Here is a 13,774-nt window from a genome sequence, read left to right as displayed (position 1 = left end):
TCGAATTACCCATGTGGAAATTCATAGATTGCACAGAGATGATCCTGACCTCCCCGCAAGAGACCAGAGGTTGGGACAGTGGCTGTCACTGTCTCCTCGACATCAGAACAAGTTATTAATTCCAGGAAAAACAAAGTAAAGCAAAACAAAACAATACAATCTGGGCCGGATCAGTTTGGCACATAGACAATGAAAGAGCTGGGGAAGGTTCTCCCTCTTGCACTTTTTTAAGTAACTATAGTTCTTCATCCTAAACAGACAGCTGCAGTATGCTCAGTCGGAAGAGGAATTCATTTGTTCAGCAAAGATTTGTTATGCACCTACTGTGTCGTGGGTATACAAGACTGATGGAGTGTTACCGGGAGGAACCAGTTAATAAGCCAATAAGATAATTTAAAATGGAAAGGTTTTCAGAATGGAATTAAATGACATGACTCAATAGAGTGAGGTTTTTTGTTTACATATAAGTCCAATAAAATAAAAGTGTGTATTGAAAGATATAGCTAATTGGGGAAAAGCAGCTAGTTACTTTTTTCTCTGGTACCGTGGATTGAACCCAGGGGCACTTAACCACTGAGCCACATCCCAGCCCTTTTTATATTTTATTTAGAGACAGGGTCTCACCGAGTTGTTCAGCACCTTGCTAAGTTGCTGAGGCTGACTTTGAACTCGAGATCCTCCTGCCTCAGCCTCCTGAGCTGCTGGGATTATAGGCGCGTGCCACCATGCCTGGCTGGTTACTTTCTTGAAAAAGTCTTGTCTTTGTTGGGATTCTTGGAAACTCTTAGAGAGGGCTGTTCTCCTAGAAACTAGCTCTTAGCTGAAAAGAAGCCTCAAGTTATCACTGATCATGAACCAGCTGCCTCCTCTCACAGGGGGAAGCCCAGCCAAGCAGACCACCTGGGAAGGTGGGCACCGGGTCCCGGCCCTGGCTTACTGGCCCGGCACAGTCCCAGCCAACGTCACCAGCACTGCCTTGTTAAGGTATGAGACCCAAATGACCTTGTGAGGCGGGTTTAGAGCCAGAATGGTGGTGGGTGCTTGGGTGGCCAGAGAGCTCAGGAAGCTCCTTGCCACCCACCTGGGAAGTATCCCAGATACCTCCAGAATTGGGGTGCAGCAGGAGGGATTTGCCCAAAGGCAATCCCTTATGCTAGTTAAAGGCAGGTGCGGTGGGACTCGGCCACCCTGGGGATGACGGCCGAGTGAAGAGGGGACCTGGTTGTCACATGGGTCGGCGACGGGTCCTGGCTGTGTCTGCTGCAGAGGAGGCAGCAGCACCTCATCTCTGGGGTCCTGTTAGTCCACCGTGGGGCTTGGGGGAGGTGGCCCAGGGCCGGCTGTGAGAAGCCAGCATGTCACCGGCACCCAGATGTCCCAAGAAAGGAGTCCAGATGCCCACTTTCCCTGGGGGGGACCGGGGAGGGAGGCTGCTGCGGTAGGGGGTGGGTCCTTGGGTGAGGTGGCTCTCCCACCTCTGCCGCGCAGCTCCTCTGATGAGTCAAGGCTCAGAGAAGCCACTGCAGGCTGCGCGGTAGCTGCCCCTCACCCAACGCAGAGCCAGAGCCCGACTTTGTGGCAGAGAACTTGACTGCGGAGTGTCAGTCTGGGAGCAGAGCCCTTGCCACCGTGGAGCCTGACTTATATCGGGACTTCTGTTTCAGCCGGGCACCTCTTTTCTGTGGTTCTGCCTTGAATTCACCAACCGCCGTGACCCTCTGTGGAAGCCAGGGCTCAGTCATGGTGTCAGGGTTTGGTCTGGTTCAAGAGCAGTTCCCAGCTGCAGAACTTCTTTTCTTTGCTTCCTTCCCTTTCTTTTTTTTTTTTTGAACTGAAGAGTGAACCCAGGGTGCTCCACCACTAACCCACATCCCCAGCCCTTTTTATTTATTTATTTATTTTTAATTTTGTGACAGGGTCTTGCTAGGTTGCTTAGAGCCTAAGTTGCTGAAGCTGTCCTCAAACTTGTGATCCTCCTGCCTCAGCCTCCTGCTTTCTGCAGATCATGGGCAGGCATGTGCCATCACACCTGGCTTGCAGAGGTTTTTTATCTTTTAGCCTGTTGGGTTCTGGTATGATGAGCACAGCAGATTAGAGGAAAGCAAGAGTCCCTGGCTCCCTCCAGCATCCCCAGACCCAATAGGGAGATGGGGAGAGACCTGAGACCAGGGCGAAGGAGGAGGAGTACACAGCTCCAAGCGGGGGATGGGTAGGCAGCTTCCCCGGCAGCCTGTGGGGCCCTCAGGAACTTGTGGTCAGCCCTGTGCAATCAGGAGGATGCAGTGTGCTGCCAGCAGGTGCCAGTAGGTGTGACAACAGTGTCACAGCCTGGAATCTGTGATGTCAGGCTAACCAGGATGAAGGCCAGGCGGGCTGCCTTGGGTGTAGTCCGAGTGCTTATGGAGAGGGGCCAAGTGTTCACAGGCTGGGCTGCACCCGCCCCAGCAGCTCTGCAGTCCCTTGAGCTGCGCTGTCGGGCCTTGGAGGGTGACGATGGATGGAGGGGACGGTTGGGTGGCCCCAGGAAATGAGTTCTTTGGATAAGTGGCTTTTGTTTGAGGGCAGCAGTTTACCAGGATGAGACTGACATGCTCTGTCCACCTTTCTTAGGATACTCGTGGTGTTCAGTGAGTCCAGACGGCGGCCTGACGGCTCTGCCTCTGAACAGCCTCCTCCTTGCTCTTTCCTGTGTGAATCCATATAAAGCAAATGTGGGCGGAGCTTCCTGGTGCCCTTTCCTTGGGCTCCCCTAGGTCAGCTCTAGGCCAGGGATTATGGTCTGCATTCAGGAGCCTGGTGCTCAGGCTTGGTGTTCCTGGGAACCCAGGTGCTTATCTCCTGTTCTAGTACTTTAATCCCCAAAGGCATAGAGCTTTCTGCAGATCAGAGGCAACTCCCATAAACAGAGCGGAGGCCAGAGTTCCTCAGCCTATATCCCAATGTCCCCAGGCATTACGGCATCCCGAGTTAGGCAAGTGGACATAAATGCTCATATGTGGGGCGGAGCCAGGTAGTAGAAGCTCACAAGGAGATCCTATTGGCCTTAGTGTCCTGTGGCAGGGCTTGGGCCACAGGTCACCTTGGACCCACCCTCACCTGCCTGGCAGGCTGCTGCCTCTGCTCTTTAGGGTGGAGCACTGGGTGCTGTTGGGTGTCCCCTGATGATCTGGGATCCCGTTCTCGAAGGTCATGCAGCTGGGGCCGCACTGGCCTCTAAGAGGGCTCCAGGGTGGGGCAGGTGCTGCCCAGACACACATGGACGTGGGCTAGCCCCTCAGCCAGCCCTCCAACCGCTACAGCGTGGTCAGACCAGGAGGGGCTGCGGTCCTGGCCTGTCTCAGGGGTAGTGAGAGGGATGAGACTGAGAGAGAGAAAGATAGATAGAGAGAGAGAGAGAGAGAGAGAAAGGTGGAATGAGAGAGTGGACAGTGGTGCCCTCTGTCCTGTCCCCAGCCTCCAGTCCTTCTCTGTCAGCCCCTCGCCCCTCACTCTTCTCACTCCCTGGGTCAGGTCATATCTGCTCCTTCCCAGATACGCTGTCCTTGGCTTCTAGGAAACCATCCCTCTCTGCCTCTCCCTGGGCCCCAGAACTGCCCGTTATGGCTGCCCTGTGGCCCTCCAGCCTGCTTCGTAGCCTGCCCAGCTTGGAGCCCTTCTTAACCCTCCTGGCCCTGGCCAGTCTCTGTTCCCAGGCTCCTTAGGCAACTCTGGATAAAAACACGAAGAAGCCAGTTCAGTGGCGCGCACCTGTGGTCCCCGCTACTGGGGAGCTGAGGCAGGAGGGACCCAGGTGTCCCAGTCTGAGCAACATAGAGAGACCCCATCTCAAAAAAGAAAGGAAGGAAGCAAGTGCACACACACACACACCCATTTCTCGTGAACAACCTTCAGAGCCTGGACTGGCCAGAGCTCTGTGAAGGAAGAAGAGAAGCTTCTCACAGCGGCTTGGAACTTGCAAAGATGCCGCCGCCCACTCTGCGCCCAGGCTCCAGGTCACTGTGCAGAGGCCCCCTCTCAAAGCAGGCTCTTGACTGCCCTCCTCATAACCAAAAGGCCCCGGAACTGGGGCTTCCTCTTATCTGAAGCTCACCTGGCTCCCTGTCCAGAGCCAAAGTCCACAGGACGTGGAGGGCCCGGGCAACTTTTAATTTCTTTTAAAATTCCAAGGAGAAAACCTGAACTTTTAGGTGGAAAAAAAATGGCTTAATGCAGACATTTTAATATACTCACCTTTACACCGATACAATGATGAAGTCTAATTTATTTTTATGGAAGGAAAGGTCCAAGGAGGCAAGCACACCCCGACCCTGTGAAAATCCCCCAAAGCCAACACTCTGCCAGAAGCCAAGTGCAGAAATGAACAACGTGAAAGTTCAGGCTTTTGCTTTTGCTTTGTTTGCTCTCTTTCTCAGAGGTTTTAAAGACTCCCAGGACCTCTTCCTCCCTCCCTCCCTCCCTCTCTTCCTTCCTTCTTTTCATACTGGGGATAGAACCCAGGGGTGCTCTACCACTGAGCCTCACCCCAGCCCTTTTTGCTTTTTATTTTGAGACAGGGCCTCCCTAAGTTGCTGAGGCTGGCCTCAACCTTGCCCTCCTCCTGCCCCAGCCTCCTGAGTCTGGGATTACAGGTGAGCAATTCTTGGCTCCTAGGATCAGCTTTGAATTTAGGGCTTGAGATTTGGAGTAGCTAGGGTACCTTTGGTAGCCTTTGTCGGATAGATGCTCTCTCCAAATTCAGTCCTTCATCTAGCAAGGGTTTCATCTACCAGGGAGCATTTCCCCCTGACAGAGCTAACTTCCGAGACTTGGTCTTCTCCGTCCCTTGAGGAAGGACTTGATAACCTGAGCTTGCCAACTCGTGGCTGGGCCACCCTGAGCAGCATGACTGGACAGACCTATTGAAGTTGTTCTTGTTGGTAAGAGGTTTTCTTTGTGCTCTGGGCGGAGTAGGTGCCTGTGAGGATTCTGCCAAACTCTGAGACACCAGGATTCTGTGAACGTTAGATTTAGTGCTAGATAATTACGATGCTAAATCTCATGCTAGGAGGGAAAAAATTAGATGGAAAAAGAAAGTATACATTATATTCCAAAGATCTAACGTAGGTTCTGTTTTTCTTGCTTACTGATTTGACTCATCTGTGACGCCGATTCCTCTTAAGATGGAAAAAATACTGTAGAATTCATTCCAAAAATCTAAGGCAGATCCTGTTTTTCTTTCTCACTGATTTGACCCTGCGGATGCTGATCTCTCTTAGGGGTGCAATTTAGAGAAAACTCAACAAACAGCCCCACACCGTCACAGCCTTTTCCCATGGCAGTGAAGTTCTCTGTGCTTCCCAGTTTGTGGCAGGAACCTTGGACTCTGGACAGGTTTCTGGACTGTTCTGTACTCTGTGAGCGCTGACTCCGCAAGTCTTGACTGTGCATCAGTGTGGGATGCCAGCTCCTAGAGCATATCTCCCAAGATAAGCCACCAGCTCTGCAGACCGTGGAACCTGCCGGCAGATAGAAACGCTCTGTACTGCGGTCAACAGATTCCGTCTGGCATCCAGGAGGCGGTGGGAGGGCAGGAGGAGCCCCCACGCATGGCAGGTTCTCTCTGCCATCCCCTCAGAGGGTGAAGAGCCCCTCCCCAGACCTCAGGGTGGGGAAAGTGGGGAGCTGAGGCCTTTGTGGCCCTCCCAGGCATGAGCCCGACTTGTGCCGCTGTGCCCACCCGGGTACCGGGGCCTCCTCCTAGCCCCAGAGAGACCTCACGTTGGGCCAACCCTGTCAGTGGGTCTGGCTCTCAGATAAACAGGCCTGTTGGAAGGGCAGCCACTCTGTTCTTGCTGAAGAGTCCTTTCCGACATGAGCACAGAGGATCGGAGGGGGATGTGCAGTGGGGTAGGGTAGAATTGCATCACGGGACTTTAAAAAAGTCCCATTAACAAAACCTACCAAAATGTTAACGGTGGCTGCCTTGGGGGGGATAGACTGTGTGAGGTGTTCTCCTTTGTGCTTTTGGATGCTCTAATTTCTTAGACCATAAACACTATTTTTATAATGGGGGAAAAAAAGAGCTAAAATAATGGGGGTAGCATGCTTCACATACCATGACTAGAGACTAAATATTTTTGAGACAGAGACCCACTCTAGGCGAGTGGCTGAGGCCTCGTGGCGACAGGTTGAACTTAGTTCCTAGATACATCCCTACCCCTTTCCCATGTGGGGTGCCTCTGTGAGTGAGCATAACACAAACATCCAATAAGCGCTTTCTGAGTGCCAGGTCGTCTTCTTTATACCCTACCCGTGTGTTTCATCCACACAGCTACCCACTGAGGCAGGTACTTTTACTAAAACACCCATTTTACCGAGTAGAAAACTGAGGCCAGTGCCTCAGAAGATAGACAGGTGGCAGAGCTGGGATCCAAGCCCAGGTAACAGCTGGCTGCAGAGCCTGGGTGCTGAGCCACCACACCCATCTGTCTCCTGTCCTAGCAGAAGTTGAGGTAGATCCCAAAGGAAGGGCAGGCAGGTAGAAAGGGTGAACCACAGGGAGGCTGTCAGTGTTTGCTCTGAGCTAGTTCAGGTGGGTTTTGAGCCCAGCAGGGCCAGGGAAAGAGAGAGAGCTGGGACTGACCACATCTTGTTCCTTTTGCAGTGTGCTGGACATTTTCCCCACTGCGGTGGCCCTGGCTCAGGCCAGTTTGCCCCAAGACCGACGCTTTGATGGACTGGATGCCTCCGAGGTGCTCCTGGGCAGGTCGCAGACGGGGCACAGGGTAAGTGGAGGGAGCATGTCCCCACGCTGGGCTCTGCAGGAGGCTGGCCTTTGGCCTGTCACCCAGCACCTGGTTGCCTCCGAGCAAACATGACCACCCTCAGAAGACAAATACAAGTGGCTGGTTCCAGAAACCTCAGCTCCTTTGGGAGAATCCCCACCCCCACCCCATAATAAATCCTGTTAATCTGAATATTTAACAATTGGCTAAGGGATGTGAATGTGAGTGCTTCTTATTCTCTATAATATTAGAACGATTTTTTTTTTTTTGTCCTGCATGCATTCAGTTTTTTGACAGCTTAGGTACCCAGCATGTTTTTGGATGAGATATCTGATCATAGGCTGTCACTTGTTTATTGTGGGGCTCCCCGACTGGGACGGAAGCTTTCCAAGGGCAAGGGTCCCGGCTGTTGGGTTCACCTCTAAATTCTCAGTGCACCTACCACACCTGCACCCAGCCAGCATCCAGTCAATGCAAACTGGGTGAACAACTGAATAAAGACCTCTTGGACAGCGGGGACAGCAATGCCCTTGATAGTCGCCTGGTCCTGGAGGGCTCAGCACACATTCTGCAGCCTGATCTTGACCAAGCAGCCTTAACCCAGCAGCCCCCCGAAATGGCTTTGGGCTTCGACTTCCCAGCATTACTTCCTCAGTGTCCCTTGTTTGGAAGCCCTTCATGGCAGCAGCAGCCAGGAAATGTCAGTCCTGATGGCCTTTCCCTGTCATTTCCATGTGTTTGCCTTTCACCAAAGGAAGAGGAAGTGGGAGGAGGGAAGGCGTGTAGGAGCTTGGAGGTCCCTGCATAAGGCCCGGCAAGCACCTGGCTCTCTGTTGGGGACTCACACTTCAAAGGGTCTATTTATGTCTTCGAGGGTCACATGGAAGTGACTCACATGTGCTCAAGTGCACCAGGGCTGGTGCTTATTTTATTTATTTTATTTTGTTTTTGGAACTGGGGATTGAACTCAGGGGCACTTGACCACTGAGCCACATCCCAGCCTTATTTTGAATTTAGAGACAGGGTCTCACTGAGTTGCTTAGTGCCTCACTTTTGCTGAGGCTGGCTTTGAACTTGCCATCCTCCTGTCTCAGCCTCCTGAGCCCCTGGGATTACAGGCGTGTGCCACCGCACCTGGCTGGCTGGCTGGTGCTTATTGAAGCAGCCCTTCCCTCCCAGCGTCCCCTGGCCACGCAGAACACTGGCCCTCAGTGGCTCAATAGGTCACTGATGCCTCTTTGCACATTAATACAGTTCTTAGTTGTCAGATTAGGCTGGAAAGGGCCTGGCATGCCACAGGATTGTTGCAGAGCTACGCACCCCTCCAGGTCTCTAATCAGAGGCCGAAGCAGGAAGATGGTTTCCGCTCTGAGGCTGGAAGTCAGCACGGTGTGACCCTGGGGGGTTATCCAGGACGTCAGTGGAGAGGTGCTGCTCAGTGTTTATTGCCATGGCTACTAACAGGATAATTGGGGTCACCAGGAAGTGCTTCAAGGACTGCGGTCTCCTTGACGTTGTTGGTCGGCCTGTGGATGCCAGCTCCTTCGCGCACTCACTTCCGTTCCCAGACAGGGGAGCGCGCGCTCTCTTCCTCTGCTCGCAGCTTTGCGCAGACTCACGAGGGGCCCCAGACCAGCCAGTGTGCACAGGTCAGGCCCAGGAACCAGGTGGGAGAAGCCGATGCAAGTCCCAACATCATCATGGGGACCTGTGTCGTGCGCCAGCGCAGCTGGAGTAGGGGTCAGTTTGCTCCCAACCACTCGCAGAGGTCTCAAAAGACGCAGCCGGCGAGCTTCTGCCTGCGGGAAGCGCTGAGGTGTCCTCAAGGGTAAAAGCGCATGCGTGCTGGCACCTGGGGGGCCATGCCCAACTTCCCAGGCAGCAGACCTGTGCTGTTAGTGGAGACGCGTGAGATACCGTGTGTCATTTCTGGTCCAGAATTCAGGCTTGGTCTTCTCTGGTCAGCTTCTCTCTTGAACTGAAATAATAGTATTAAAGAGACTAAATGGTCTTGAACTTGGAATGGCTTTAGGGAATACCAGCAAGTAAAAATATGAGTGTGTTTTTGAAAAATATGGATATCATGACACATGACACCCCCACACATTCATATGTGTATATCGTTCATATGTATTTCTTAACGTAGTCTGTGTCCACCCACAGATATGTCCTCCTCAGCTTACAAGAAGAGTTCCAGTATGGGTTGGTTTAGAAAACCATTCTGGTTTCTAGAAGCTCAAAGTACCCTCTGGACAGTCAGCTCAAAACAATATACAGGTGCTTATCAGCAGATAGGTTCTTCCCTCTATCGTAAATCAAGTAACCCAGGGTTAAAGAAATAAGCCACCTGGAGTCACCTCCCTTAGGGCCACCTCCCCAGGCCATGGGTTTCGAGGTGTGATGCACGTAGTGTTCATACCGAGGCTTCATGACCTACTTCATCCCCTCCTGGGACAGCATGTCTGTGATGGTCAAAACCCACAGCTGCTGACACTCGCTACGTATTCGCCCCGTCAGCCTCTCACTTCAGAGACAGAAGCTGGTGGGTATCCCCAACACCAATCACTTCTCTTAGGGAGGCCCCTAGTGGTGAAAGAGGTCATCTAGAGTGACAGGCTAAATGACCCACGGCCTCCTCTATCCACCCTTTGGGAGGCGGCGGGCTGTGTGCCCCTGGAGGGGGTGAAGGAGCCCACCTTCTAGAGATAGGTTGGCCCCCAGGACCTATCATAAGGGGAGTCCTGCATGGCTGGGAAAACAAGAAGCCAGGTGCCTCAGGAGGCCCCCGGAGGATCACTTGAAGCCAAGAGTTCAAGGCCAGCCCGGCTACATAGGGAGATCCTGTCTCAAACAAACAAACCTGAAACAACAAAAACAAGCCAGTCCACCAAGAAGGCCACGGCAGGCTTGTGAAGATAAGATCATTTTTGAAATTCGCCCAGGCCTCTGGAGAGGAAATATCTCAACTGATTCCTACTTAAACTTGCCAACCTTCTTCCTATGCTGAGGTGCACGAGAAAGCCATAACACGTCTGCTCAACAGAAAAACGTGCATGCGAGTTCCTCTGCATCCATCCACATTTCCAAAAATGACCCATCCCACAGTTCTGCTTCCTCTTGGATTCTGGAAGTTACTTCTGGTCGGGCCCCAAACATATTCAGAATATGGCAGCCCACCCTCGTGGGTTTCTGTTACCCAGACAGTATTGACGGTTCCAAGTGGCCAACCTTGACTCCCCTTTTCTGGAGATCTGAACACAACGTAGATTGGTTGGCAGTGGATGGTCCAGCTCTCACCTTTGTGCATCCCAGGGACACACAGCAGTGTTCCACCGAGTGGAGTAGCTTTCGATGAGGGATGGAGGAAGTGAGGGTTTTGGTTAGGACGTCTTTTCCTGTTGGGAAGGAGCCTGCTGTCATCACATACAATCGGGGTGTTTGCAGGGGTTGACAGCACAGATCATGAGAGCAGCAGGTGGGGGACCCTGCCCTGGGCAGCACCCTCTCAGGGCTTAGGAACTTGTGGGACAGATGTTTACGGCTCCAACAGATGTTTCTCATTTTTTTTTTTTTTTTTTTTTGAGCCCCATGGAAACTCTGAATCACGTAAGCGTCTTTCCAGCAACATATACAGTCATGATTCATACCAGGGCAGTCTCATGCTTCCAGCCCAAACCCACCAACCTACAAAGAATTCTGGCCTTTTATTTCCTACCAAATGCTTCCCTGGAGAACTCTGAATTAGGTGTTTCCGTTCTTTAGGGTAATTCTTGCATTTATGACTCGATGAGGAAAGATTTCCTCTGTCTCAGTACAGTAGGATTGAGTCACAGGCTCAGAGGCTAGGCTGTGGCCTGGGGGTGTAGCCCAGTGGTAGGGCACTAGCCTTGCGTGTGTGAGGCCCTGGGTTTGATCCCAGCACTAAAAACAAACAAACAAAAATACACAGGTCCAGAGACTAGACTGTGCCTAGTGCTGGGGGAAATTAAGGCTTTCTTTCTCTTGTACTGTCCTTGCTCAAGGGTCTGGTGGAAAAATGACTTGAAGCTGAAGGAGTCTTTTTTTCAAAAAGATCTGAGGGTCACCTGCATCAGAGGCCCTGGGGACGTTAGTGAATCAGGCAAGTCAGCAGGCTCCTTTCTGCACCTGAGGGATGGGGCACAGGCAGGACTGGTGGGCATCCCCACCCTTAGGAGGACCCTGAGCTTGGTTTAAAGCTCTGCCCTGGTTGTCTCGAAGTTTTCCATTTGTGAACAAAGCATCGCTGATTTTCACTTTGCCCCGGACCCTGCAAATTACAGAGCGAGTTTCACTAGATGGTCCAGAGGCCTCCCGCTTCTCTTTAACAACTAGCAAAATAACACTTCCGTGCGTCTCCTGGCTGGCTACAGGCCCGTGTCTGTCAGTGGGTGTGGGGTGGGGTCCTGTGGACCAGGAGAGCAGTGCTGCGCAGGGAGTAAGCCCTGCTGTCTTTTCCAGGTGCTGTTCCACCCCAACAGCGGTGCAGCTGGAGAGTACGGAGCCCTGCAGACTGTCCGCCTGGAGCGGTACAAAGCCTTCTATATCACCGGTGAGTGGGGGCCGCCCAGCCCTGCCTCCTGCATGCAGGAGCACCTGGGTGGGGGCTTTTGGGTTCTTATTGGGGCTTCCAGGAGTTACTGTGAGCTGTCCTCTGAGGAGGAGGTCAAAACACCTCTGATGGTGCCAACCCCACGCCCAGGCCTGGTGGAAGGACCCAGCATGGCCCTCGAGACACCAGTACACCAACAAGGTCTTCTAGCTCTCAGCACTTCTGGTCTGTTCCTTCTCATGTGAGAGAATGTTCCATTGTGACGCTTTTCTTTTTTCTTTTCTGTTTTGGGGTGTTGAACCCATGGGTGCTGTACCACTGAACCACATTGCCAGTTCTTTTTCTTTTTCTTTTTTGGTACTGGGGAGTGAATCCAAGGGCACTGTATCCTTGAGCCACATCTCCAACCCTTTTTATTTTTTATTTTTTTAATTTTGAGACAGGGTCTCACTAAGTTGTGGAGGCTGGCCTTGAACTTGTGACCCTCCTCTCTCAGTCTCCTGTTAGCTGGGATTACAGGCGTGGCCACTGCCCGCTGCCTGGCTTCCATTGTTGTACTTTAAATGCCAGTTTGGCTGGACGTGAAATGGAAACCTAGAGATATTTTAAAGTGTAATTTACTTGACAATAAACTGTTTCAGAAAATAGATTTTAGAGGTTTATTTAGCAGACAGAAGTCTCTTTTCTTCTTGGTTCACTCCATTGCTCCTTGGATTCCTCTATGGCCCTTAAATGTATAGTTTAGAAATGTCATTCTTGAACATTGCTCAGAATCTTCCAGTGACTTTTTTGCTGCCAGCTGAAATCAGGCTCCCTGTCCTGGCCCTGGGGCTTCCAGTCCCAGCTCTCCAAGACCAAGATCCTTTGTCCTTGGCCTCCTTGTTAAAATACCTCTCGGCAACGAAGGCTCCAAACAAAATGCCTCCTTGGTTGTAAAACTCTCTCTTGTCTTTCCAGGTGGGCAGGATTTGGAAAAGTCGTGTATCTGTCACATTGTCACCTATGATATCATTTTTGCATTGGCTCTATTTCCTTGACTGGCTTTAAGCTCTCTCAACACAGAACTCAGGGCTGGTGGTGTATGCAGCTCATACGTGTCTGGCTTGCCCTGGGTTTCATGCCCGGCAGCACTAGAAGCCATCTGAACCCAGAATTCTTTAGGCTCTTTTATTTTTATTGGCCTGAAGTGCTTAGCCCACGGTCTTGTACAGTAAGACAATGAAGATGAGCTGAGAGCGGTGGCACATGCCTATAATCTCAGCAACTCAGGAGGCTGAGACAGGAGGATTGTGAGTTCAAAGCCAGCCTCAGCAATGGTGAGGCGCTAAGCAACTCAGTGAGACCCTGTCTCTAAATAAAATACAAAATAGGGCTGGGATGTGGCTCAGTGGTTGAATGCCCCTGACTTCAGGCCCTGGTACCAAAAAAAAAAAAGATGAAAGAGCCCAGAGATTTCTCACATGTAAATGTGGGAATGCTAACATGTTTTAAAAGGAATGAATGAACAAAAAATTAAAAAGCCAAAAATCTGGGATAAGATGCAGATTCCAGTTTGATGTAGTTATTTAATGTTGGAGATTTTCAAAGAATTATGTAATAAAACCAAAAATTCTTTTCTCTGGGTGTAGATCAGTGATCCCAGAGAAAATGTGGCGTGAAAAAAAAACACAACTTTTTTTTTTTTTAATTTATAACTCAAGGGATATTAAAAATGTCACAAGAATCTTTGATTCTCTAAAACCCAAAACAAAACAGTCAGATATTTGCTGTGGTTTCAGATGAAAGTTCCTAGATGAAAGTCCTTATATTACATGATCTAAGAGGTATGGGACTCCAGGCCGAGTTAATTTCAGAATAACTCTGCCAGAAGAGCCCTCGCCACCACGATATTGGAATCATAAATGTCACTATGAAGTAATAGGCTGTTTAAAGCGATCACCATCAGACAGGAATTCCAATCCCCAGGGAAGGTCTTTTCCTCTGAGGAGCCACCAGACACCCAGGGTAATCTGAACACCACGTATTTGATAAGAATTGGGAACAGGGTGAGACACGAATGTGTTAGAATTCTTCCCTAAGCCCCCACCCCCACTGTGAAAAATTTGCATCCTAATTACTTAAAACTGCTTTTGGATAAGCTAGATAAATTGACATCTGCTACATTAGATTAGAGAACAATGTGTTCTTGTGTCATGAGGATGTGGATGTTGTGGTCATGAACTAGGAGTGGCCTCTGTTTTGGTGTGTGTGACCTACAGTTAAGGTACCCCACCCCACCCCGCCCCGCCCCATTAAAGTAATTAAGGCAAATTTCACATAGTGAATGGCATAGATCTAAAACGTGCAATTTGGTGAGTTGTCCAGGGTCTATGCCTGCACAGGTACCCCAGTGCCGTGAGTTACACTGACCATCTTCAGATGCTGAGCCCACTCGGTATTA

At 51.0% G+C, this 13,774-nt stretch overlaps 1 protein-coding gene across 5 annotated transcripts in view; it reads left to right on the top strand.

Moving 5' to 3' along the window:
• The window catches only part of Arsg (arylsulfatase G), a 116,609-nt gene that overhangs the window by 89,273 nt on the left and 13,562 nt on the right, over window positions 1–13,774 (top strand). For all 5 annotated transcript variants that reach the window (XM_077110591.1, XM_077110590.1, XM_077110592.1 and 2 more), the window contains 3 exons: window positions 876–984; window positions 6,644–6,764; window positions 11,244–11,334. In XM_077110591.1, the coding sequence (XP_076966706.1) occupies window positions 876–984; window positions 6,644–6,764; window positions 11,244–11,334 (321 nt within the window). The remainder of the gene's footprint in view (window positions 1–875; window positions 985–6,643; window positions 6,765–11,243; window positions 11,335–13,774) is intronic.

This window comes from Callospermophilus lateralis, chromosome 11 (assembly GCF_048772815.1).
Source record: "Callospermophilus lateralis isolate mCalLat2 chromosome 11, mCalLat2.hap1, whole genome shotgun sequence".
Lineage (NCBI taxonomy): Eukaryota > Metazoa > Chordata > Mammalia > Rodentia > Sciuridae > Callospermophilus > Callospermophilus lateralis.
This window is presented reverse-complemented; position numbering and strand designations above follow the sequence as displayed.